The following is a 25517-nucleotide window of genomic DNA, read 5'->3' on the forward strand; positions in this document are numbered from 1 at the left end:
CTAAAGCCTGAGGTAGCTATTGCCAATCTGCTACACGATAGCAGCAGTGGCAGAAATCATTGCTGGCATTTCAGAGAACTTGGGTATATCTACATGAGTTACAGACATTGTGTTAGCTGCAGTGCAGACATTGCCATCAGGCACAACACGTTGCTGGCCCAAATGACGAGTTTATTTCGTGTCACTATAGCTCCATTGTGGTCATTGCCATTTTTATTTCTCTCCCTGGCCTTCTGTCATCATACACGAGATAGTCCGAATAGTTTTCACTTTCTAGCAATGAACCTGATGCCACCCAGTGGGAATACACCAGTACTGCAAGGAGTAGAAACGAGCTAACATCTCTACAGCCTCTGGATAGAGGATTGCTACATTGTATAAAACTCTGTCAGTAGCTCCTCTGTTCCTGTAGCTACATAGACACATGTCACTGTTCAGTGGGAAACAAAATGATGCTGAACCGATTTCTGCCAGAGAATGCAGCTTATTAGTTTATTATGTCTTACCATCTATCAACTGTCGCAAAGCAATATTATGCTCCAGAAAACAAACTGTGGTTTCCATGCCTGCACATAAGCACAAGAGAAAGTAAGAATTAGAAATGTTAATAACAAGACTAGTAAGAAATTACTTTGGCTGAATCTTGAGCTCTTCATGAAGAAATGCAGGGCGGAGATGTCTAGAAAAGAGAAACCAGGTACAAGCATATGGCATAAGCATTAGGGAGAAAATGAGTCACTGGACAAACAGAAAGGAAGAGGCGTTGAGAATCAGGAGAACTTATTCTGTGAATATGGTACTGGTAAGATGAAAATCAATGAAATGTATTAAAAGAGTTCCTGCTGAGGTCTGACCAGGATCTGGTATACACTAACACCCTCACTAATTATTAGGCAGGTGATAAACAGGTGACATCAACCAGGGAAAGACCACGTTGGAGCATCCGCGTTGGTAATCGTAATACTCTTGATGAACTGAAGAAACATCGTACGGGGGGCCGGGGTGGGGGGTGGGCGAAAGAAAAAGGGATAAAGGTAAAGTATCACATTTACCGTGGCGGTTTGGACAGAGAGGTAACGGCGACGCTTGCGCAAGCCCCCCGCCCCGGCTTTTGCAGGGGTTAGCCAGCGCTGTCCCCGAGCAGGCAGGGTGGCGGGATCATCCCTCGGAACCGGCTCGGCCGGACCAACGGCGCCAGGTAGCGCACATGGATCAGGGCACCGGCACCGAGGAAGAACGGCTGCACGGCCACGGCCACAGCCCCGCCTGAGGCGAGCCTGCCGCACCGCCCCCTTCCTGGGCCCGCCGCTGCCTGAACAGAGCCGCTCCCCCCGCCCCCCGCTGACGGCGCCCGGCAGAGGCCAAGCTTCCTCCAGAGCGCCCGCCGCCGCGCTGGGCTGTGGTTCGGCGGTGTTCCGTCCGGCCGCCGCCCGGCCATGGAGCTGTGGCAGGTGCCGCTGCTCTTCTCGCGCCTGCCCATGTTCCCCTTCTTCGACCTGGCGCACTATGTGGCCTCTGTCATGGCGCTGAAGGAGCAGCGGGGTGAGCGGGGCGGCGGGCGGGGCGAGCCTCCCCCTCGACGTCCGTGTTCCCCTGTCGTTCCCCCGTGTTTCCCCTCTCCGTGTCCACCGTTTCCCAGCCGGGCCAGCGCAGAGGCGGGGGCCAGGGAGCCGCCGGCCGCCCCAGCCCTGGCTGGGCGAGGGTGGCCCCCGCGCAAGATGGCGGGGGGTGCCTGAGGGGAGCGGGGCTGGGCCGGGGGGTGCCGGGGTGACCTGCGTTTGCCCGGATTTTGCCGCTGGGTCTGTGCCGGAGCTGTAGGTCTCTCACCGGGAGTGGGGGGTTGGAGCACCGCCGGGGTTGCCTCGGGGCCCGTCCAGCCTGCAAAACGCCAGGGTGCTGGGTTGTGCGTTGTTTTTTTGTTTTGTTTTGTTTTTTTTTTTTTTCTTCTTCTATTTACTTTGGGATTTTATTTGTTTTTAATGGCGGCGAGTGGCAAAGCCTCAGTTCCAGATTCCACAAAATCTCAGGTGCTTTGTGTTTCATTTGGTGCAGCGAGAGGTTTGTCCGCGCTTCTCGTGGCCTCCGAAGCAGGAGCCCCGTCAGCAAAAGTTTCAGCTTTCAGGGCGAAGCGTGGCACAGAGCTGCGGCCAGGTGCTGCTGAGGGTCCTCCTCTTGCATCAAAATCCAGATGTTCATCCGTGAGCGTGCCAATAGGCTTGTCTGCAGTCTTCGTTAGTCCATCTGTCAATAAACAACGTCTAATTGACTGCAGAAACCACATAGGAAGCACCCAGCCGAACTTCTCTTGCTTCCTCAGAACTAGAGGCACTGGTGAGATCAGCCAGGCGTTTTGCTGAAAACCTTTTTTTTTGCAGTTTAAGAGCTTGAAAGTCCCAAGAACAAAAGGGTTGAACCTCTTGAAGTCAGGTTTATGCATGCAGAGGAGGAATGCAGATCACAGGCCAGTGACTTGCTGTCTGGTTTTACATCTGAGAGGTGAGAGAAGAGCTCCTCAACTCATAGGTTTATATCCTTCACACACCCTGGATATGCAGGAAGCTGTTAAGGTAATTCGATCTTATAGGACACATATCCTGGGAATCTAATGGGTAGGTTGTATGCTAGCAACTTTTCACATTGTAGCCATAGATTGTAAAATTAAATTAGGAAAGGTTTTCACTCCTGCTAACAGGATTATGCATTTTGTATGAGTGCACGTAATGACACTTCCATTTCTGCACGCTCTTTTCTAGAAAATTTTCTGCACTGTGATTGTTAACCTCAAGCCTTTTTTTCAGTTGTCACAAATGTAGACGTTAGCCTTGTTTTAATGTTTAGAATAACTGCTTGTGGTGTAGCTTTGGACAGTTACAATAACTGTGAATCCCACATGGTAATTGTGTAGGAAACTGAGCTGACTTTTAGTATTATAGTGCAGATTTGGGAGCTTCTGCTTGCTTCAGATTTTTAAGACTCTGTGCTGTTTGTTTAGTGAGAACTTATTCTTTGGTCCCTTCCTAAATGTGTCAAGGTGAATTTTGACTGCCTGCTGAGGCAGTGAATTGCACTTAGCAAAGTGTGAAGATTGATATAAAATGCTTACATCTGCTAGCTTTGTCACCAAATTTTGTTACTACTGCTAAAATTGTTTCTGGGTGCTGACTTTGCCATTGTGTAATATAACTGTTCCATTCAAAAAAAAAAGACTTTAGATATAAACCTATTTGATGTTATCATCATGCACTACCTTTAAACTTTCCTCTGGAATGGACACATTTTTAAAGACCAAGAGGAGTCTCTCTGCTTTGCTATCATCAATATAGCTTTAGTGAGATATCACTTCTGAACAGTAGTGCTGTCAGAAGTCTGGTCAGATCCATGCCGATAATTTTTTTTTTTTTTTCTTCTTGGCTTAATAGCTGGAAAGTTCAGAACTCTTGAGGATCCTCTAATACTTTGAATTAATAACTGTAATTCAGATGACTGCATGCTGGTCTGCTGCTCACTTGCAAGCAGTTTGAACTGAATATTAAGCATAACTGAAGTAGCAGTCATGTTTGAAAACTCAGGATGGATATATTATCTTTGATTAATATTCTCTAGGGGTTACTATATATTCTTTTCAGTAACTTAAAACAGTAGCTATATTTCACAGGGGAATAACTGGGTAACCTTAAGTGACTAGTGATACAAGAACTATGTGGTCAAGTCAGAGTCCTGTTTGTTTTATTCCAGTTTACTGTCTCATTAAAATACTAATCCCTTGCACTGCTTAAAATCAGATTAAGTGTAAGTATTTGTAACATGGATGGCTGCACACTAACTGGGACTTTTCCAGTCCTTCTGTTTAGATTTTCTTGCTCACTTGTGAGTTCTGGTGAACTACAGCAGTGACAACCAACATGCTGCTTTCTGCCTATTTTAAATTAAGAGTTGTTGGTTAGGATGTTGTTAGGATTGCTTAGGAGTTGCTCATTTGTAACTCCACTCAGTTGTAGAACTGGCAATTTTCTTTTTTTTTTTGGGATGGACAGGCAGCAAAAGGTGTTGAGGGTTGAGGATGTGTCATATTTGGAAGTAATATGCTGGTTTTGTTCTTGCAAGTTTTCTATGACATTCTGGTGATTTGAAGGGAACTATTTCGTTTTGGCATAGTTTTGCTAAATTAAATCTGACTTTATAAATCCTTTAGCTTAATTGATGTTATTTAGTTGAATAGCACTAGTTTAGTGCTAGAAAAACTTCTGCAAGTCCTTCTGGTTTGCTCGTTAGATGTGTATATGATATATATTCCTGATTGCTTGTCTGGAACTTGTTGGAAAGGTTGAAGCAGATCTTATCCTATTGACAGAAATAGTTTGCTGGCAAGGTGTTTTTTATTACTATTGTCTAGAAACGACATTTAAAACTGTATTCAACAATAGTCCTTGCATTTTGAAACCTTATCTTTACTTTCCATAGTATATCATTTGCAGAACTAGTGGCCTTTTGGCAGATCATATTTTGCATGGTTGTGTGATGCCTCATTAGCTTTACTGGATGCATCAGAGGACAAATATAAATGACAACTTGTTTAAAAACATGTGACCCACTTAAAATTGAGTTGTTTTCTGAAAGGTTACATCCCAGGCATAATTTAAGTAGCAACACTAAGATGAGGCTTAAATTAGTATCAGCATTTTTTTTGCCTCATTACCTTCTATATTGTGTATATTCCTTGTTAGAAAACAGTTATGAATTGTTAAATACTGGTGTTTGAGCCAAGAAAATTCTAATGTTGACCAACAGAGAAGAAAATACAATGTGTTAATTTCAAAGACATAGCACCTGCAATTGTTTCCTTTCATTATGTTAGTAATCTGACCAAACACCTGGTGAAGTGAAGAAGGAGCTGAGTTTCAGTTAGCTAGCTCTCAGTCATGCTGCATTTTGTGTGGAGGGATGAGGTCGTTCGATATTCTGATGAAGCCCACCAGCAAGATGTTAAGATGGTTACTTTTCTGTTAATGCAAGGTGGGAAGCTTGATGCTAATGAAAGAGAGGTTGGTGCATACCCAGGTGACAATGGGTGTCTGAAGTGTAGATACTTTTTTTTTAACCTAGTCTGGACATTAACAGTTCTTGGATGTGGAACGTCCTGTCATGATCTGGTTACCGATCTCACTCCAAGACCAGATTACTGTGCAGATTACATCCAGTATTACATCTTTCCAGGAGTTAAAGCTCATGCATAACGTAACAGCTGATCTGTTAGCAATACTCACCAGTTCCAGCACGTGTTCTCTTCTGATTTGTGATTTATACTGGCTGCCACTGTTAGCTGGGTTTTCACATTTTCCTGTAAAGTTTGAGATGTTTCTTCTCTATATGGTCACTTTATGCTAAAAATACCACAGCAGCTTTTAGTGGAGTTACTCAAGAGAGAGAGTACTGCTCAATGTGGGGGTAGGATATTCTCTTGTTGCAAGGAAAGGAATTCAGTCCTTTCAGGCTAAAGTAGGTATAAAGTAGTACATGTAATGCATCTGTGTCTTCAAACAAGAGTATAATTACATGCGAGAAGGAAGCTACTGTAGTTCTTTTGAACTAGTGAGTGTCTACTTAGTATAATTTTGTGTTGTTTTTTTTTTTTTCTGAATGTAATGGCTGTCAGCATTTTTAGATTTTTTTTTTTTTTTTTTTTTTAATTGAGGAAACCTCAGTATAGTAAGCACAAACCATTAATATTCTACAAGTGGTTACCCTTTTCAAAGATGCTGGTGAAAATAGGTCCACATTCAGTTAGATGAGATCTGGATGTAACAGCCACTTTGTATTTTTACTTTTGCTATTAAGTAACATTAGCAGGCTTTAGAATTTTCTCCTGTTAATTTTATGCACATGAACATAATTCATAGCTACTTTGGAGAAGTGGTAATATGCAGTAACAAAGCTGAGCATGATCAACTTGGAGCACCATGTACTGCAGTATGGAAAATAAATTATGCAATAGTTAAAAAAAATTGAGATGTTATTTTTTATTCAGATATTCTGTAATACTTAGGAGTGCTCAATTTTATAAATTGGCTGTTACATAGGAATTTAGATAGTGCTGCAATACGTGATAGCTGTGCCAGCGCTAAAACTGGAACAATCTTGTTAACTTTCGTATGAAGTGAATTGTATTGAGAGTGCTATATTCTCTTTGATACATTTGAGCTTCTCATCTTGGGTAAGAAGTTTCTTTTCCCACAGAAATTCCTGAAAAACCAAAAGCTCCTCCTCTGAATTAGGAACATATGTGAAATTTCATTTTGAGGCAGACAGTAGGTTTCATCTCTGCTTTTGTGAACTTCAGCCTTTGAACAATGGTAAATGAAACCAGTTCAGGCAAACAGAGCTCTGCACCTGTGTAAAGGGGAAGCTTTGGCAGCATTGGATTTTTGAAGTAGAAGGGAGTCGTCAAACCAAGTACTTGAGGATATTTCTGGCTTTGATAGTGGTGTTTCCTTCTGAAACTGATTAAGGCTTCCCATTTTCTCCAGCATAATCTTTGCCAGAGAGGTGGTGGAAGCCCCATCCCTGGAGACGTTCAAGGCCAGGCTGGATGAGGCTCTGAGCAACCTGATCTAGTTGGAGATGTCCCTGCTCCTTGCAGGGGGGTTGGACTAGATGACCTTTGAGGTCCCTTCCAACCCTAACCATTCTATGATTCTATAATTCACTTTAAGGTAACAAAATAAACCAAACTGTGAACTTTTTAATAACAAAGGAAACTTATATTTAGCATTATTCAGGTAACCTTTTTTCTCTCTTCAGGATTGCAGGTGAAATGTAATAATTGTTTTGGATACTCTTTCATTTTGGTCAGCAAACACATTTCTTGGGGCTTTATGAAGAAAAAGGAAAAGAATTACCTTGAATTAATGAACACTCAAAAGCAGAAATGGCATTTGTAGAATAATGCCCCAAAGTTACCAGTATCAATCCTGTCCAGGTCAGCAAAGCCACTTGTGTATTTTTAATATAAATTTGAAAGCAAGTGTATATCTATGCCAAATTATTAACAATGAGACCTCTCAGCCGTGCTCTGAAAGCTTTTTCTTCTTGGTAGCCAAATAGTTTTAATAAACCAACCCACAAAAGATGTTTAGAGAACACAATGTCACTCTTTCACTTTTATTTAGGTAACAAATGCTTAAACTGGTGTACTCTGAAGTTTGCATTTCTGAAGACTTTTCCCGTGAAAACCTACGGATTTCTACAGGATTTTTCATTACCTAGAGGAACAATATTGGACTGAATAATTTGAAAAATTCTGATGTTCAAAACATGACATGATTCTCAAATGTTTATTTCTATTTATGTATCTTTTCCCTTTGTTTCAGGAGCTGTGGAAGTGTCAGTCCGAAGTCCAGTTGCCTGCTGGTTTAGTGCTATGCTTTGTTGCTTTGGTGGTTCAGTTTTGTCTTCGTTAATGCTTGCAGAACCTCCAGTAGCATTTCTGGCAAAGGGCACAAATATTCTGCTGGCATCTTCAGTCTGGTAAGCAGCCATAATTGAGTTAGATGAGTAGCGTTGGTTCTGAGGAAGCTATGCTTTGTAAACTGAGATTATACCATCAAGCTTCCTTGTAAATCAGAAGTTTAACTTTAAAATGATACAGACTTGGATGATGTCTCTTCATCCTGAAATTCACTGAAGCAAAATAGCTGTTATGATCCTCTTCTATGGGAATAAAATGCCTGTAAGAGAGCATCTTGCAGGGGCTGTTGTATAACAAAATGCTCAGTCACTAGACTAGGCTTGCCTTAGATTTTTTTTTTTTTAATAATATTCCTTGTCAAACAGCTGAAAACATTATTTTAGAATAAAGTGGACTTCAGTTACTGCTTTTGTGGGTATAGGTAAGTCACAAAACGCAGTATAGTTTTTTCAGCAGTAGTTCTTGAAGACCAGAACCTGGCTGATGTAAAAATTTTGAACTTTTCTGTAACTGGAGATCTAAGACACAGATCATCTTCCCCTCCTCTAGTTTCTGCTTCCTGACATAATTTTTCTTCTATATTTTCCCTTTTCCCAGATGGGTGGGTGTTGTAGTGGAAGACAGTAGAGAGCTGACTGGGAAGTCAGGTGTGTGAATGAGGCAGCAATTTGGCCTGCTTTGGAATTCAGAAAAAGCACTGGAGTTATTTTCACATAAATGTGGCCTTCCAGTGGGACTCCATTTGTTCCAGAAGGTGCTCTTTGAAGAAACTCGCAGACTTAATGAAATTTGTGAGCAGCAGTGTATTTTTGAATTTAAAAAATCTCAATTCCTGTCTTAGAAAAGTGTTATCTGCTTGAAATTCCTTACTACCTGTTTATAATTGCAAATCATTAAAATTCAATTAAGTACTCTATCTATCTATGAATATCTATATATTAGTCTTCTGATCTTCATGTTGCGATGGAAGATGACAGATTTCATTTAGGCAAATCGATGAAATGCATAATGTGCAATAAATAGCGCAGTATTAACAAAGCTTATAGAATCTGTTTATGATTCATAGTAGCCTGGTGCAGGCAACATGACTGCTTGTTTTAACAAATGACACGAGTTACGAGTACACATAAACAGAACATGATTTCTGTTGAACTTTACATAGTCAAATGTGATTTGCTGTGCACAAATAAAATGAAGTTTTAATGAGGAGCTATGAATGTTATGAAACCTTTTAAGCTTCTAGTTTTACAAAGTTCTCTCTTCATGAGTATAATGACTTTAATTCTCCGTCCCAAATCACGTGAAACGAAATTCCCCAAGCCATACATAAAACGAAAATAAAAGGGCTTGTGGGCTACGCTTAGGAAATACTCCTAAATAGACTGTCGGACAGCGACATCTACTGTTAGCAGGTGTTGCCAGCAGAAATTACAGGCAAAAATGTCGTGGTGGGACTGCAAGGCTAGGTTTAATCCAGTTACCTGTGCTTCAGAGTCCTAAACCCACATTCTGCAATTGTAAATTAATTCTGGTTAGTGTTGTCTGTTGAGTACATGGCTTAAACGGCTACTTTTAGTAGCTATGAAAATACATAGTTTCTATACCTCTTTGACTTCCTATCAGCTGAAGCTTGGTTGCATACAACGGCGATTGATTTTACAATAGGAGAAAAAGGAAGACTATAAGTAGTTCAAAAGTAAAGCTAAAACTGAACACCAGAGCAGTAGTCAGCTATTAATGTAAATTCCAATAACTTTTTTGCATGTGAGAAATAGGCTATTTCATGCTCTACTCTGGGAAGTCTTGAAAAGAAGAAGGTTTAGAAGTTTGCATTGGGAAGGTACTATATCCATTGCAGAAAAAGAGAATATATAATTCGGACAGGACTGCAGCTAAACTTTGCCTTTCTGAGGGATGAACTTCCTGGCATTCTGCTGTAAAGGATAAGCTTTTCTTTTTTCCCCAATAAAAATCCCCAAACTTTGAGTGCTCTCCTTATTTCTAATCTTTAACCATGAAGCATGACTATTGCTAGTTGCGGTGTCTGCTAGTAGTTCTAATGAAGTAAACTGGGTACAAGAGGTACATATCTGCATTGCAGCCTGTGTAAACAGAAGAATGATACAGCCTTAGAAATTCTTGGTAGACAGGACTGAGCTCAGAAGCCTAAACCAACAGGAAAGTAGGGGTTCTTTTAGAAGATGAAAAGGTACTCTCCCCATCTTTTAAAGGCTTTCTCTGCTTTTACTTAATTGTTCCTCTCTTATTCCTGTGCTGAAATAATCTAGATACTTAATATTGGTTTTTTTTGAGACCTTCAATGTCTCTGTAAGAACTGCATTGTTTTTATGATTTAAGAGATATAATAAAACACCACATAATCTAATACATTAAAATTTACTGTCAACTTAGGGTTTCATTGTTAGCCATTTTTAACTTTACTTTGTTTTAAAAGCAAATTGATAAAAGATATTATTAAGTGTTGAATACTGTGCTTTCAGTACTTTGAAAAAAGAAATGTAATTGGCAAGCTGGAAAAGCTAGAATTGGTAGTTACTAAGATGTGAAATGTGTTTGAAAATAGCTGTGCATTTCATTTAGCATTACAGTAACTAGTGGAGGCATTCTTGCTGAAGTTATATAACTCCATGTAGCCATCAATATGAAAGCATGGTGCCAGCATGTAATTTACCACCCTGTTGTAATCCTATAAGAAAAACTCCCAAACCCCACAAAAATGAACCAAACAAAAATAACCCACCAATCCACACAAAGTCAGTCAGACACTAATTTAATAATTTTGCTTATAAAAACATGACATGTAAGCTATATAACTGTTGGTAAAATTTAAGTGGTTTGTTATGTAATGGATTTAAGTAATGGATTCTTCTCTGGGACGATGAGGCAGTAAGGGCAATTTCAAATAATGTTTCATGATTTTGGTGCAAGAGCTCCAGCACGCTCAAAAGCATTTCACATTTGTTCCGATATGTCTACCACACAAGACAGTGAGTTATCAGTACTACATCACGCATTGCTAGTCATAATCCAAAAATACCTTTAAAGATTATTAAAAAGTTAATTCCTTAGCAAAAACTTTTGAATGCTGCTAATGGATTTTCTCATGCCTTTCAGGTATCTTGTCTTTTACTGCCCACAAGACGTATTCTACCGGTGCTTTGCCTTTCTGCCTCTTCGGCTTCTAGTTGCAGGAATGAAAGAAGTGACTAGGACTTGGAAGATAACAGCTGGCGTTGCGCATGCAGACAGCCACTTCAAAGATGCCTGGCTTGTAATGGTAGCTGTGGGCTGGGCCAGAGGTAACATGCATAACATCTTGTTCTGATGGTTTGTGATGTTTTGGAGTGGTATTTAAATGGCTAGCCCTTCAGTGTAACTGTAACACCATTCTTTGCAGTGCTAGATATGATAGTCCTAAAAAAGTATGTTATCCCCTCAAGGGAAAAAGCCTGTGCAGCAGTTTTTCTGCCTGGATTAAGTGTGACATTCAATGCCTTTGAGGGAAGTTCATCTTATCCCTTCAGAAGGTCTTATGAGGGCTTGTAGGATGGGCAGTTGATGGCAATAAAGAAATAGATATCCCATGTAGCTTCAGCGTTACTACTAAACTTTCTAACAGCATATTTCCTCAAAGCTGTTTTCGCTGCATGTGGCTGAAGAAGAGAACTTGTTTTCTTAGCTTTTTGGGTTGTAACCATTGGCTGATTTTAAACACAGGAATGAATCTTCCTGCTTGCCTGCTTTTGAACTGTGACTCTGGAAGCTACCTTCCTAGCAGCTGTATTTGTAGTCACAGTGTTAGAGCCACTTCAGGAAGTAGTAGTGCATGTCTTGTTTCTATTTGCTTGATTCTGTTGTGCTTTGGAAAACAGCATGTGTTAATGTGATAATCTAATGTATGCTTTTCCCAGGTTATAATACAGATCAGTCTCATTGGCCGGAGTGCCTAACACCTTCTTATGGTCTTGTATGCTCTTATTGTAAAAATACGTATCCACTTTTCTCGCAGAGAGTCCTTGTAGTTTATAGACACACTCTCTGTACTTATATGATCACATGAAGAACGGAATTACTTAAGCTTCTCTGGAGATTTACATTGGCAATTCAGGCATTTCTTTGTAGTAATGTGTGCATCAGTTAAGATGCTATCACGTAAAGGTAAACCTGAGGTTCTCACTAAGTAGCTAAACCTCTGAGGTTTCATCTTGGTCGCTCTAGTCATGTACATATAAAAGATTGGATTAGTCTCTTTAGGTCTGAGTTTTGGGTGTCACATTTGGCACCTGGTGTAACAAGTTTTGCTGGGAGCAATAATAGGTTGTGCAGTAGTGGTAGCAATCGGTGAGGGCTTATCCTAAATCTTTGCAATTTCAGGAGCTGGTAGTGGCCTAATTTCCAACTTTGAGCAGCTGGTGAGAGGAGTGTGGAAACCTGAAACCAATGAACTACTGAAGATGTCTTAGTAAGTTTTTAAAAAAGACTGCAATGTGTTAACTGTTGTTTTGCTAACTCCTTGTGTTGACAGTTTCAGTGGTTCAGACTAAAAAAACCCAAACAATAGGACATGTTTGTACTCCATGTTTTGGTGTATATCTTGTGAAAGATTGGTTGATGATCTTTGGTAACTTCAGCAGATGTTTTAAATCATTTTAGGTTCACAGCACAGGCACCAAATGTGAAGAAAAGTCAACAAAAATTATTTGACAGAAAGTAGCACCGAGTCAGTCAGAAAGCAATATAGACTCAATTTTTCTTACAGGGACATGGTCTTCTATCCAAAATGAAAGGACAGTGGTATCAGAAGTATGCAAGTGAAGTCTGCATTTTTGGTGCCTGTTCTTAGCATCACTAAGATGTCTCCCTTTGAGCCTTGTAACTCTTACTTTCTCTGTCAGTACTGTTTTCCTCCATAGAGAACCAATTTGCACCTTTGCAAATAATTGATATTCAATATAGCAAAAATGTTCTGCAAGATAGGAAATCTTACTTCTTTGCAGAAGCAAAGAATGACAAAATTACATGGCTTCCCATTTAGTCTCTACAGTAAAATGAGAACTGAGACAGGCTAGAAAGCCAGAAACTATTATTGTAAGTCAAGATAAGCTCCCTGTGGTAATTTGCTAAAATTTGTTTGATCTTTCCAATGTTACTCTTATGTTGCTACAAGTATTATGAGTTAAAGCAAGCTGATTATTAGTTTGCTTCTCCGCCCTTCCTATCTCGATCTTGGTATCAAGGACTTTAATCAATAGAATTATAATTAATGATATAACCAATGATTGATAATAGGAAAATACTTAATATGATTCTGGTATATCAATATGGGGTGATTCTTGCTAACTATAGAACTATAGTCACATGGGTTAAATTTTATATGAAATATCCTTAGAGGGAACGGGGAGTCTTAGAACTGTTACAACACCTCGTTTATTGGAAGTTAGCTTAACATGTCTGGGGTAGTTAGGAGAGTGGTAGAACGAGGTACCAACTATGCAGCTTGGGCCTTGAGCCATCACTTTCAAGCCAGAAGATTCAAGGGCAAGGCGACCCTGTTCTCAAGACTATATATGGAAGATTTAAGGAGGAGTTTGACCAGTGAATTCGAGGAGACGGCGTTCTGACGACCCCCAAGACCACCAGAAGACCCTCGACTCAAAAGACTGAGCATGCGCAAATGGGAGGAGACGTATTATAATGATTTCTCGGAAGATTGATGTTTATGTATAACATTTCTCGTAAATCTAGTGAATATGTATATCGAATGTGTATTTAACTGCGCTGTTGGATTGAACAGGTGCGCATGCTAGGTGGAGCGATCCGCTGTGCTGCAGTAAAGAAGTGCCTGCTTCTTAACTTCACATTGCTGTTAAGGAGTTTTATTCTGGATTTCGGTAACAGTTTTGGCGACCCAGATGGGACACTGCTTCTGAACCTCAACGGATCCGAGGGATCGCGGGAACTCCAGCGCACACCGAGGGATTCTCGGGGAGAACCTCCGATCCCTGGACCGAAGAGCTCGAAGCAAGACCCCTGGGATCAGGGTAAGGCACTTCTTTTCTGGAATTTGGTTTGGATAGCCTGCCTGTAAGGCGCAGCGAAAGCTTTGCAGGGTTAGGGCTCAGAGGGTACCCATTTGGTTTGGAAGCCTAGGCGTCTGCCCGTAAGTCATAAGCGAAAGCTATTGCTGGGTTGGACATTTGTGTATTTGGGACAATTGTCATTTGCATTTGTTTGGTTTTTGTATTTGGGACAATTGTCATTTGCATTTATCTGGTATTTGGCATTTGATACTTAGTATTTGAAACTTGGAATTTGGTAATTGACATTTGGGTTTTAATATTTGGCACGTGATATTTGATATATTTGATATACAAATATAATGGCATTGTCTAAATTGTTTAAGAGTAAGAGTATGGGAAGTATTAATATTGATGAAAAGATACCAAAAACATCACCGTTGGGATGGTTGTTGGCACATTGGGGTGAACTACATGATGATTTACATAAGAGTCAAATGATTGAATATTGCGATCTCTGGTGGCCTTTATATGTCTTGGAAGACCAGGAGAAGTGGCCAGCTAATGGGACTCTGAGCTATAATACTATTTTACAGTTAATGTTGTTCTGTAGAAGAGAAGGTAAATGGAGTGAGGTGCCGTATGTGGATTTGTTGTTTTACTTGAGACAAAGAACAGACTGGCAAAAAGAGTGCAAGTTGATAAGCCGAGATAATTTGGTGATGACATTAACTTCAGAGAATAAGAAAACTAAGAGTTGTTGTTCAGCTTGTGATATTGGAAGGAGATGCATTAGGTGTATGGTACCAAAAGAGGATGAAATGGAATTAGAACTAGATATAGCCCCACTGCAGGGAGAAAGGGGGAAGCAGAATCTCTCCCCGTTATATCCAGGGGAAAAGAGTGACTTGGGACGAATAGAACTGGATAGTATGAGGAAAGAAGCTGATGAAATATCAGAGGTAGTAATTCACACTCCGGTGTCTAGACAAACTTGTCAGTGAACTCACATGCTGGCTCCCTTAAGACAAGGAGTGGGAATACATGGGCTGGTATATGTTAGAACACCATTTTCTGTCACAGATCTAATGGCATGGAAACAGGCAGCGGGGGTTTACAGAGAGGACCTAGAAAAGGTAGGAAGAGTGGTCAAAACAATTATTAGAACTCAGGATCCCGATTGGAATGATTTACAAGTAATATTGTATACTTTATTAGATAGTATGGAAAAACAGATGGTTTTAAAAGTTGAAAAAGCACAAGCAGAGGCGATAGGTGTGGGTGGAGCATTCTCTGAGACACTGGAGCAGAATTTTCCTTCGGGAGATCCTCAGTGGGATCTGAATGATTCTGTACATTGGGAAAGGCTAACCCGTTATCAGAAATGAGTATTGTATGGAGTAAAACATGCAATGCCAAAAGCTTTGAATTGGTCTAAATTATATGAGATAAAGCAGGAGAAAAATGAGTCGCCCTCTGCATTTTTGGAAAGATTAAAAGAAGCCTTTAGGAAATATACTGATTTGAAATTGGAAACAGAGGCAGAACAACAACTAGCCTTAATTTTTATGGCACAATTGGCGCCTGACATAACGTGAAAGCTTCAAAAATTAGAGGGAGAAGACTCAAGAAATTTGGTTAAAATGCTGGAAACAGCGTGGAAAGTTTATAATAATTGGGAAAAAGAGGAAGAACAAAAGAAGAGCATCAGAGACAATAGGTTAATAGCTGTTTTAACAGGGAGCATAACAAGGGGAAGAGGACGAATTCAGGGAAGAGGAGGTTTTAAAAACTTTGGTAACCTGGAATCTAATGCACCTCTAGGAATAAATCAGTGTGCATACTGTAAAGAGGATGGACACTGGAAAAGGGAATGTCTGAGGTTGCAAACAAATCAGCAAAATTTAGAAATAATACATTTTTTTTTTTAAAGTTATCTTTCTTTTCTGCAGCCACTCTTAGCAACAGAATAACAGAACAGAAGAGGAATTTGTGGCCTTTCGTTTGGCAATATTTCAACTTTTTAAGGCTTTTGTTAGTTGCTGGCTTTTTCTGAAATTCCAGGTATTTAGAATTTCTCTCCCTCTGTCAGTGCCTAAGTGGCAGTCTTGAAAGCAGACTTCCACAAGGAAGAGGTCACTGTCAATAATAACACTGTAAACCCAAATAACACTGTACTTACAGGTGCAACACTAAAGCAATGCTTACTGACTGTATATTTTCCTTCTGCATGGTGGATGTCACTCAAAGTAACTCAAAAAGGATTTTAAAAATTTTGTTTCAATCTATAAAACCTAAGAATATTAAATAGAAGTAAGTTAACAAAGTTAAACGGATAAAGCATTCTGCAAATTGATGTATACTCTGTGTACACAGAGTTGTTTTTTGGACTTCCTAAGCAGGAAGTTCATGCAGTAAATCTTATGAGTTACTAAAAAGACAGTGAAGAATGTGTCTATGCTAGATGCTCTGTGATAACAGGAATGTCACCTGTAAGTGTCACATTAGATACAGATTAAGAAATGAACAGAATTTTTCTGCCAGTATATGAGTGCTGTCTCTTCAGATGACTTTAGATAACTGACCATGGTTCTCTTGTTTTCTGACTGCATACCCAGCAAGGGATTTCCCACCACAATGAATATAGCTATAAGATGTAAATCTTTGCATGTCTCAAGTCAACAAATTGGCAAAACCTGGTAACATAGGCCTGACTTAGGTCAAATATAAGCTGACTACAACTACAATCCCAGAACTGCTGAGTGTCACAGTGGACTGAGACTTGGACTACATTGTTCTTCAACACCTTAAGCAACTCCTTGGAGTAACTAGCACCTGGAGGACAGGAGAGGAACGTGTTTTTAAGTGTATCCCGAGTAGTGCAAGATTTGTGATTTAACTTTTCAGTAAGGTACTGGGACAGGAAGAAGGGGAGCAAGCTGATGTATAGAGTCTAAATAGAGGAAATTATTTGAGAAGGATTTGTCAAATATGAGTATGCTGGGTGTTTAAAGTAGTACTGAACTTATGGCTTGTGCATATTATAGACAGAAAGTAGAGTAACAGTATATAAAGTGAAAGTCTTAGTTTGATTATAGTTAGGTTTTGGACCTTGTCACTGTTACCATGAGTTTTCATTAGCTGTGTTCAGAAATAATTACCTTGCACACTAAGAACATTTATGGCTTTCTAGGCCGTGGCAGCTTTCACTGTAGAGTACAGAAGAGAAACTAACATTGTTTGTTTGATTTCCAGCCCTGTGAAGGTAACATTGATAGGAGCAGTTCTTTTCACCCTGCAACACAGCCAGTACTTGCCAATAGCAAGACACAACCTCGTGTTTTCATACACCATCTTTCTTGTTGTCTCCAAGGTAAGAATGTGAAGGTGTTGCTAATAACTGAATAACAGGAAATATTTTATTTCTTTATTTCAGAGCAAAAAATATGCCTTCAAACATTCTACCACAAGTTAGAATGTGTGCTTCTGGGTGGAAAGGCCAGCCTTTACTGAAGTCTTAAAACTGTTTTTAGTCTTCTCTACATGAGCAGAACAGAAGACCTGTTCTGTTACTGATACTGTTCAATGTATGAGGTGGGGGGGAATTTGGCACCCTACAGTTGATATGCCCAGCTTGTATGTCCATAATCTCAAAAACACCTTATTCTTGTACAAAGAAACTCTCCTATTCTCTGCCTTTTGCTAGCTGCTTAACGCCTTCCTTGTTCTTGTGCAGTCATCTGTGGGCTTACAAAACAAGACAACGAGGTTCTCATCTACCTTAAGGTGTCCACAACCTAAGTGTTTAGGTGGAAAGAGAAAATGTATCAAAACCACTTTGAAGGAGCTGTAACTACTTTTATAATAAAATAGATACTACTTCTCTGTTGAATCCTTTAATCCCTCCAGCGTTGTTCATTTCCAGGATGATGCCTGTCTTCAGGATTATTAGCTAATAAGAAAGTGTAGTCTCTGTGTTAGCAGAAGTTGGTAATTTTAAGAGCTTCAGAGCTGTTGTTGAACAGACTGGAGACTGTCTTAAAGTAGTGGTTGCCAGTCTCATTTCTGTGAAGTAGCAGACAAGTTTAATTCTAGAGAAGTTGCTTTAGGAAGCCAGGACTTCAAGCTGATTGATGCTCGTGATTCTCCACCTAAACCAATAAAGGCATTGTGAACTGGGGATGCTGGGAATGGAGAAGGAAATTAATGTTATTCTAGAAGTAAAAAAATCATAGCTGTCTTTAGAAGCTGGCTGTCACACTGCATGGAAGTGAATAAGTTCTTAAACTGATGGTCATACTGACTATCAGGAGCTTGAGCATCCACTTAAATAATACAGCAACAGTTGTGAATCTGGCATAGTCCTGTAGTAGTGTCTTGTTTTAGCAACTTTTCATGTCTCTGAAAACTGTAGAAACTGTTGCAATATAAACTCTTCAGGTACCTGGATCTACAAAACAGTTTTTTATATCCTGATTCCAAGTTATGTATTCTAAGGAATTTCCACCTAAATCTCTCAAATTTATGGAATGAATGTGGATGTTGGAATTTTAACTGAAGTCTGGCTGTGCATATGTATTTAGGTATTTACATTGCATTCTTCCAATTTAAATGGAAGTAGCCACTCTGTTTACAGTTTTTCAGTTTGAACAAAATACAAAACTTAGACATAAAAGTTGCTATTCACCTTAGTTGTATGACGTTAAATGTAGTGTACTCTTTGGATGTTTTAGTAAACTTACATAGAAGTTTACATAGAAATTTTTTTTTTGCACATTGTTTGTGTGTAACTGTGTGAAGAGTGTAGGTCAGAAAGAAAAACATTCTTTGATCAATTCAAGCTGAAATGAACGTATTTTCATTCTTGGTGGCATGGCCTTATGCTTGTGTAGGAAGTGAGAAATGCCATACATCCATTCAGCTTTGAACTTGGTTTCAGTTGCTGTGAAGTAATTAAAACTTTTATTGATCCTTGTTCTTCATAGGTAACAATGATGTTGACAAGATCTTCAGCTTCTCCATTTGCTCCCTTTGAGGCTGCATTAGGCTATATGTTCTTCGGCTTGCCAAAGACGCCATCTAAAGTGAAAGGTGAAGGTTCCACATCTTCCAATGGCTCTTCAGTCTGTGACCGGTCTTCTGAACAGCCCCGTAATGGTGTTAAGAAAAGACAAGCAAAAAAAACTGATTAAGTGGCTTAAAATCCTTGATGGTCATAACCTTTGAAGATGTTTGTGTTTCACATTAGGCTGGCTGAGAAATTTGTTTAAAGAAGTGCATGTGAGGAGAGAACAGGGCTGTATACTACTGTGGTGTTTTTCATCTTTGGAATGTGTTTTGTAAACTACTGTTCAGATGTCTAAATGCACATGTTGGATTTGTAAGTTAAAACCTACAAATTTTTAGTGGTAAGTTTACTAAATTTTGTATTATGATATTATGTATTATGATAACTTTAAATGCTAAGATGCTAAAAAGATAGTTTCAAAATATGACAATCAGTTTTGTATTTTTTCTGATATATTTCTTGTTTCACCTCTTCCCTGCACCCCCAAATTCTTATCTTTCATTGGGATTGCATGGTTTTGCACTGCCAAGTGTTCACAGTAGCATGTCCCAAATAAGAACGTCATCAGCTGAGTAAGGCTTAATCACATTGTTCTGTAAAACCATGAAAATGTACCAAACTAATGCCTTTAGCTAGAAAAATAACTGAATTACTGTTGTAATTCACATTGCACTGGTCTAGATTTTCTTAATTTACTTAAGTAAATATTTTTCAAATTTTTATATTTTCTAAAATAAGAATGAATTATCTGGCACTTTTAAAACCCTTTACAGTTAGCAAGTAGAAACGTTTCAATATTTTCAGTGTTGGCTTACTTTGACACTTTATTTGCAAGCATTTGATATGTAGCTGTTTTTCGTGTTAAACGGCGATTTACATGTTGTTTGTAGTTACCTTTCAGTTTGACCAGGACTAGACATCTCTGCCTGTGCTTTTATCCAAGCATATGCTTTTTTTATTTTCATTTTCAAAGCCAAACTTCCTTTTAAAAAAGAATACTTTACCTTGTTTCTCATGAGTTCAGCCCTATTATGCCTACTGTTAATAAATACCAGCACTATTTTGTAGCAGTTACATCTGGTGCTATTGATGAAGAACTATTAATATCAGAAGTACTGGAACTATTTATTAGTGTTTGCTGAAGTCTGCTGCTTCCTGCTCATTACATCTTTTTTGCACATGATGTGGAGCAATTCCAAGTGGCATACACTTCGGAACTGAGAATGCTGATGTTTTAGAGATGTTATATTTCATAAAAATAGAATCTTTTCAGAGGACTCTTTCATTGATGTGCCAATTTTTAGAATAAATAAACTGTTTTTACAGAATTAGATAATTTGTCTTCAGAGAGTATTGCTTTGAAGAGTATTCTTCAGCAAGAGCAGGTAGGTTAATCTTTGTGCAGGGATGCCAAAGAGAATGTGGAGGGAGATCTGATTTGAAAAGACAAAGTTCTAGTTCCAGGTACACATCTAAATTTAGAAAAACTGTCACCAGTGCTGTGCTTAGACAAAAGAAAAAGTAAAAAGTACTCAAGAAATTTCTTGTGCCTATCTAGTCACATTCCCATGGTAGTGACTAAAACCACTGAACTCTCAGTTTGGAATCCAACTTTATAGCAAATGTGCCTGAAAGCTAAAAAGAGTATTTTCTTAAACAGAGAAGAATTTTTAAAAAACCCAAAACCAACTCCCACCTCTTTGGATAAAATAGCAGTCAGATTCCTAACATGTTATCCTGAAACTTGGTGTACAGTTATAAATGCTTGGAGTATTCACTTGCAGGGTGTCTCAGTTTTTTGTAGCTTGGTTTCATGGATGTATGGATAAACTAGAAGCTGCCAACTAACTAGTTAATGATCAAGTAGTTATTCAGCAACACCAGCAAAAGTTGTATGTCCATGGTTTTTAAAACTTCTGGATATCTTTTTCAAAAAGTGAACTGTGTATACTAGATCACAAGAACCATACAGAATTGTGGTATGGAACTTTGTTGCACAACTGTGAAATACTGGTTACCCTTAGCCTTAATAAATGTGAAAATATGCTTAGACTAATTCTTTGAAAATTACAATTTGAAGGAAAATACATGGTTTTGTATTCATTTTGGACTTAAAGATGACAATATGAAAAAGAAGTTGTTTTTCTTGACTGAATGCCTTAAAAGAAATACAAATCACATGAAAAATGTATATTGTGAGACAGAACAGAAGTTGTGCCGAAAGAAATCCCATTGTAAGCACCATGAAAACAAACGTACAGTTTAAGGTTCTCATGGGCTTCGGTGGGTGCTCGAAAGAACTCCATACTGAATAAGTTACAAGCAAGTATTTTGAGAACTACTTTTTTTTTTTTTTTTTTTTTTCAATACAGAAGAAGGTAACTAGTTACACAGAGTTTAACCTGAATTCTGTAAGAGTCTTTAATACAGTCTGTCCAGAATGCCTTAAATAAACAATTACTTCTTGCTTATAGTTCTGTATCTCTGCTAAACTTTTCTGTGTGAGATTGGTAAGAATGCCTTATATCTGTTCTGGTAAAGCTTGTCAGATTCAGCAGAACTGCATAGGTGAACTAGTTGACTGTATCTAATTTTGTCATTAGCCTGGTAAAATTAGAAGTAGTTCTTTTGTGCTAATATAAACTAAGGCTTGAAGGAGTTGTTTTATCAGCTCAATTCTCTGGCTGGAAGGGCCTATTCCTGATTAATCCAATTGCTGTTCTGGATCTTAATTTCTATTAAGTATGCCCAATTTTTGTAAAAAGAAATACATTAAGATGTGATTAATTAATAGAACCAAAGTTGCATTAGATGATAAATGCATTTTGCTTTCCTCTTCTGTATTTTCTACATTTCATTTTATTGGAAAGAAGTGGAGGTAGGAGGATATCATATAGACAGTCCCTTCATTTCCATACCATCTGGTTGGAGATGTTCCTGCTCCTTGCGGGGGGTTGGACTAGATGACCTTTAAAGGTCCCTTCCAACTAAACCATTCTATGATTCTTAGAGTCTATGAAAAAAAAAGTTTCTTCAAAGTTGTTGAAGCATGTTGTCAAGGTAGTTGAGACAGCTTTACTGGCCCTAGAAGCTGATAGTGCAGGGGCATGTAGTTCTTATCAAAGGATCCTAAAAGCAAGAAATATGCATCTACTCTATTGTCTTTGGCTGAAAGTTTGTCAAGCTTTCTGGCATACTTTTCCATGATAAATTATATATAAATTGTTCCTTGTGGTAGTCACTTCAATCAGTCACCTTTAGTTTGGTCAGATTTTTTCCTTCCCTTAAAAGATGACCACTATCAAACACTTGGTTGGATTAGAGAGTCTTATGGATTCTTAGTTTTGGTTGGGCTTTTCTGGTCAAATTTGGAATAAAGTCACGGCAAGATTTTTTTTTAATCCTAAGCTCTTTGGCACACATTCTGTTTTCTGAAAATTACATCCATTTATGGAATTATATGGAAGTATTTTTGAGTGTCTGTCATTGGAATTTGAGTATGACACTTAACAAGAAGATTATGCTGAGCAAGCTGAAGACATAAACTTACATGGTTCTTCTATTTTCATAGCAGAATGTCAGAAAAGGTGAAGAAATTAGTTTTGTATTGAAAAGAGTACAGTTTTGTGGCAACTTCTCTCTCACAGGAGTGACTAATGTAGTTCAAATGTTGTTTGTAAGAAAACTTTGCTGTCTTTACTTAACAGTCACCTATCATGCACCAAAGCTTGGTTCTGACTCTCCCAAAGGGAGCCGTTGTCCTGCAAAGGAGGTGATTTTTCTTTGATGTTTGCTTTCCAGCTCATGAAAGGTTAAAACAGCAGGAGAGAGGCTTAGTGGTTTACTTGATATTTTCAAGTTGAGCCAAGGGAAAGAATGGAGCACGGGAGATAGACACATCTTTCTGAGCAGCTGCCTTTGTATTAGCTGGGGCATGTTCCTTGGCTTCAATCCAATTATCCAATATATTTTTAGGCCCCTTGAATTCAGTATAGCTGCTGAAAACAAGGAGAGGTAGCTTATGGTATATGTTTAGCTCACAGCAGACCCCACCAGCAGCACTGAGAACCAGCATGTCAGGAGGAAGGATCAGCAGTGAATTGTCCCTTTAACAATAGCCTCTTCTATAGGGTTTGTGGATTTTTAAAATCAGTTCAGGCTTCAGAGTCTGATAATGTGCTAAGGAGAGCTGGTGACCTTATCACCAAACTCGAATCCAAGTTTTGAAGCAATGTTGCATGATTCCAAAGATCTATGTTCTGATAATTTGGATTGAGTATCATCTCCTGTAACTAGTACACATGTGCTTTATTTTTATAGTGGACCTTCTGGATTAAAAAGTTCAGGATCAAGTTGGATTCTTCTGAATCCCTCTCTCCCAAGTGTAATCCAGATGTTTTGTAGGTGGTCTTCCCAAAAGAATAGTTCCTGAGAAATCAAATGTGCTGATGTTTTTCTTAATTCCCTTATCTTTACTTAAATCTCCTGCTTACTTCAGACTGAAGCTTTATGTGGGTAAGTTTGGCAGGAACTGGATCATAATTGATTTAGAAGAAACTGAAACACAAAGGCTGTTTAAAAAAAAAAAAGTTTAAATGCTAATATCTATTAAGTGAGAAGATACAGATGCCAAATGCTAAACAGTTCACGAAAAACCAACAAAAATTTAGTGCTAAAAGGCTGTACTTAAGAAAAGCAGAGAAATTTCAGAAAACAAACCCATGCATCGCCATTGAGTCGCTGTATGTGGACACAGGAAACAAGTTTCCAAATTGGGCATTGCTATGTATGTGTTCTTGTCCTCAAACGCAAACTGAACGGAGCACAAGGTTAATGAGCTTCCAACCAAACTGAAGCAAGCACACAAGGAGGCAGGACAAAGTGGAGTAACTCCTGGAAATGCTATAGAGCATGCTATTACTATAGCAAGAGGAGGAAATCCAGACTGCTGTCAGAAATGAACTAGGAATATGGTTCTAATACTAGTACAACCTTATTGGTGCTGACCTAAGAGGTGACATGCTGTGTTTCTGAGCCTGTAGCTGGTCTATATGGAATGTCTAGGAAATTAGAGCATCAATGCTGTAAGGAAAAGCAATGATTAAGAAGGTCAAGCGGGGTAAGACCCCTGGGGATATGTTTGCAGCATGAACTACAATAATGTGATCAGGCATTTCAAGTTATTAATGAGATCTTCTTCTGATATCTTTAAACAGTGCTGATTTTTTTTTTTTTTTAACCCAGGCTGAAATGATGTGGAGAAGAGTGGGATTATGTTTGAGCAGTTCATTAACGTCAGAAAAAAAAATAAATGAGGGTGTTGAACGGGATGCTCCTAGTAAAATGCATCCTTGCTTCTTGGTACATTGTAAAGTAGTCATGGCCGGCAATACCTGACAAGAATTTAACCACCTCTAGTGTGGGCAATATGAAGCTTCTTATTGTTCCTCCAGGGGCATCAGACTGGTGTGGCTACTAGATCTTATTTATGGTGAAAGGAAAGAGCAAGAAAACTTACAAAAATTATGGGTTGTCTTTGGCACAGAGAGTGACTGACTCAGCAAATCAAGACTGCTAGAGAAGAGAGAGGAGAAAACTAGCTGTCACAAAGGTCTGTAAAATCAAAATTGAACCTGATGCACACAGAATGGTTTTTCATAATACAGCAACTTCAGGTGAAACTGGTAGGTAATGGACCCTAAGCAAACAAAAAAAAAGCGCTACTACTTAAGTTGCACAACATATAATTAAGCTGTGGAACTCATTGCCTCACGTAGAAATGCTAGAAATGGAAATCAATTAGATACCAGTTCTAACTCAGGCAGACCTCATGGTGTTTTGTCAGATAGTAGAAGAGTATGACGGGTACATTATATAGTACATGCCTGACCTACTCTTAGATTTTCTCTAGGCTTGTACTCTTGGCATCTACTCACAGCAGACTCTATTAGCCAGGGAAAGGTGCAGACAATCTCCTCCTACCAAAAATTATGCAGCTGAGGTTCCTGGGAAATTACAGGGATCAGCACATCTGGAGTGTGAAGAATTGGCTTCACCCTAGCAAACCCACCTTGCACAACCATGGTGTCTCCCCTACTAGGCAAACAGAAGGCTACGGGGCTAGAGAGACTGCTGGGCTAATCCTGTATTGCAGCAGTCATGTTTATATTTGCTTCTGAAAACTAAGCCCTTGCTTTGTTAGTGTTTTCTCTCCTGTGAAACACAAATCTTTCTTTTGCCTCTGTGCAGTTCAGTCTATTATTTGTAGAATGCCTTCAGGAGCCCAGGCAAAAGGGGCATTCTAGACATATGAATTATTACTATTAGTGTTGAGCATGGGGGGTTTTTTGAGAGTTTTTTTTTCCAGCTGAAAATGGGGTTGACTGAAAGGAAGTATCTTTTTGCAAGAGAACTATATTGGTGGAAATTCTTTTTAACACTGAGTAGCAAATAAAGCCAGGAAAATTATTTTTTTTTAAAAAAAAAACTGGATTTTGTTTTGGAAAAATTATTTTCCCCTTTGTTTTAATTAAAAACATTCTTTTGTTAATGGAAAACTGATGTTTAGTTCATGACAGGAAAATGGTAAAAATCTTAAACAAAATAATTTTTTTGGTGAAAAGTGATTTCCTCAATTGCATTCTATTCATTTTATGGGGTATTGGCAGAAAATTTACTTTGAAACTCTCATCTCATTGGGAAAGCAGACTTTGAGATGAACAAAAATTTTCAGCATGTAGTTGCTCTGTTCCTCAATTGTATCCTTCTTTATTTTTAATTTTCAGACCAAATATGTCTTTGAAATAATAATCAAACTGCAGATGGAAATTTTCTGTGATAATACATTATTTTGAAATCTTGGGTAGTGAGGAGAAAAATTCTCACCTTTTCAGGCTGTGGTCGTGTGGTAATATTACAAATGACTTGCCTTGATTATTTAGGTTGC

The 25517-nt window shown here is 38.8% G+C and overlaps 1 protein-coding gene across 6 annotated transcripts; it reads left to right on the forward strand.

Moving 5' to 3' along the window:
- Positions 1-1360: 1360 nt before the first annotated feature.
- Positions 1361-25195, forward strand: TMEM38B (transmembrane protein 38B). Of its 6 annotated transcripts, XR_015261445.1 has the most exons (8): positions 1361-1542; positions 7368-7524; positions 10601-10785; positions 11861-11948; positions 16759-16876; positions 18489-19956; positions 22279-22343; positions 22892-25195. XR_015261445.1 is itself a non-coding variant. In XM_086770624.1 (6 exons), exons 1-6 carry the CDS (start codon positions 1437-1439, stop codon positions 18693-18695), a joined length of 861 nt encoding a protein of 286 aa, XP_086626750.1. In that variant the 5' UTR covers positions 1361-1436; the 3' UTR covers positions 18696-25195. The 6 variants fall into 6 exon arrangements, 3 of the variants coding, with proteins under 3 accessions (XP_086626750.1, XP_086626751.1, XP_086626752.1); XR_015261444.1 differs by having other exon boundaries at positions 18489-22343; XR_015261446.1 differs by lacking the exon at positions 22279-22343.
- Positions 25196-25517: the final 322 nt, after the last annotated feature.

Source organism: Chlamydotis macqueenii, chromosome Z (assembly GCF_036417535.1).
Source record: "Chlamydotis macqueenii isolate bChlMac1 chromosome Z, bChlMac1.mat, whole genome shotgun sequence".
Lineage (NCBI taxonomy): Eukaryota > Metazoa > Chordata > Aves > Otidiformes > Otididae > Chlamydotis > Chlamydotis macqueenii.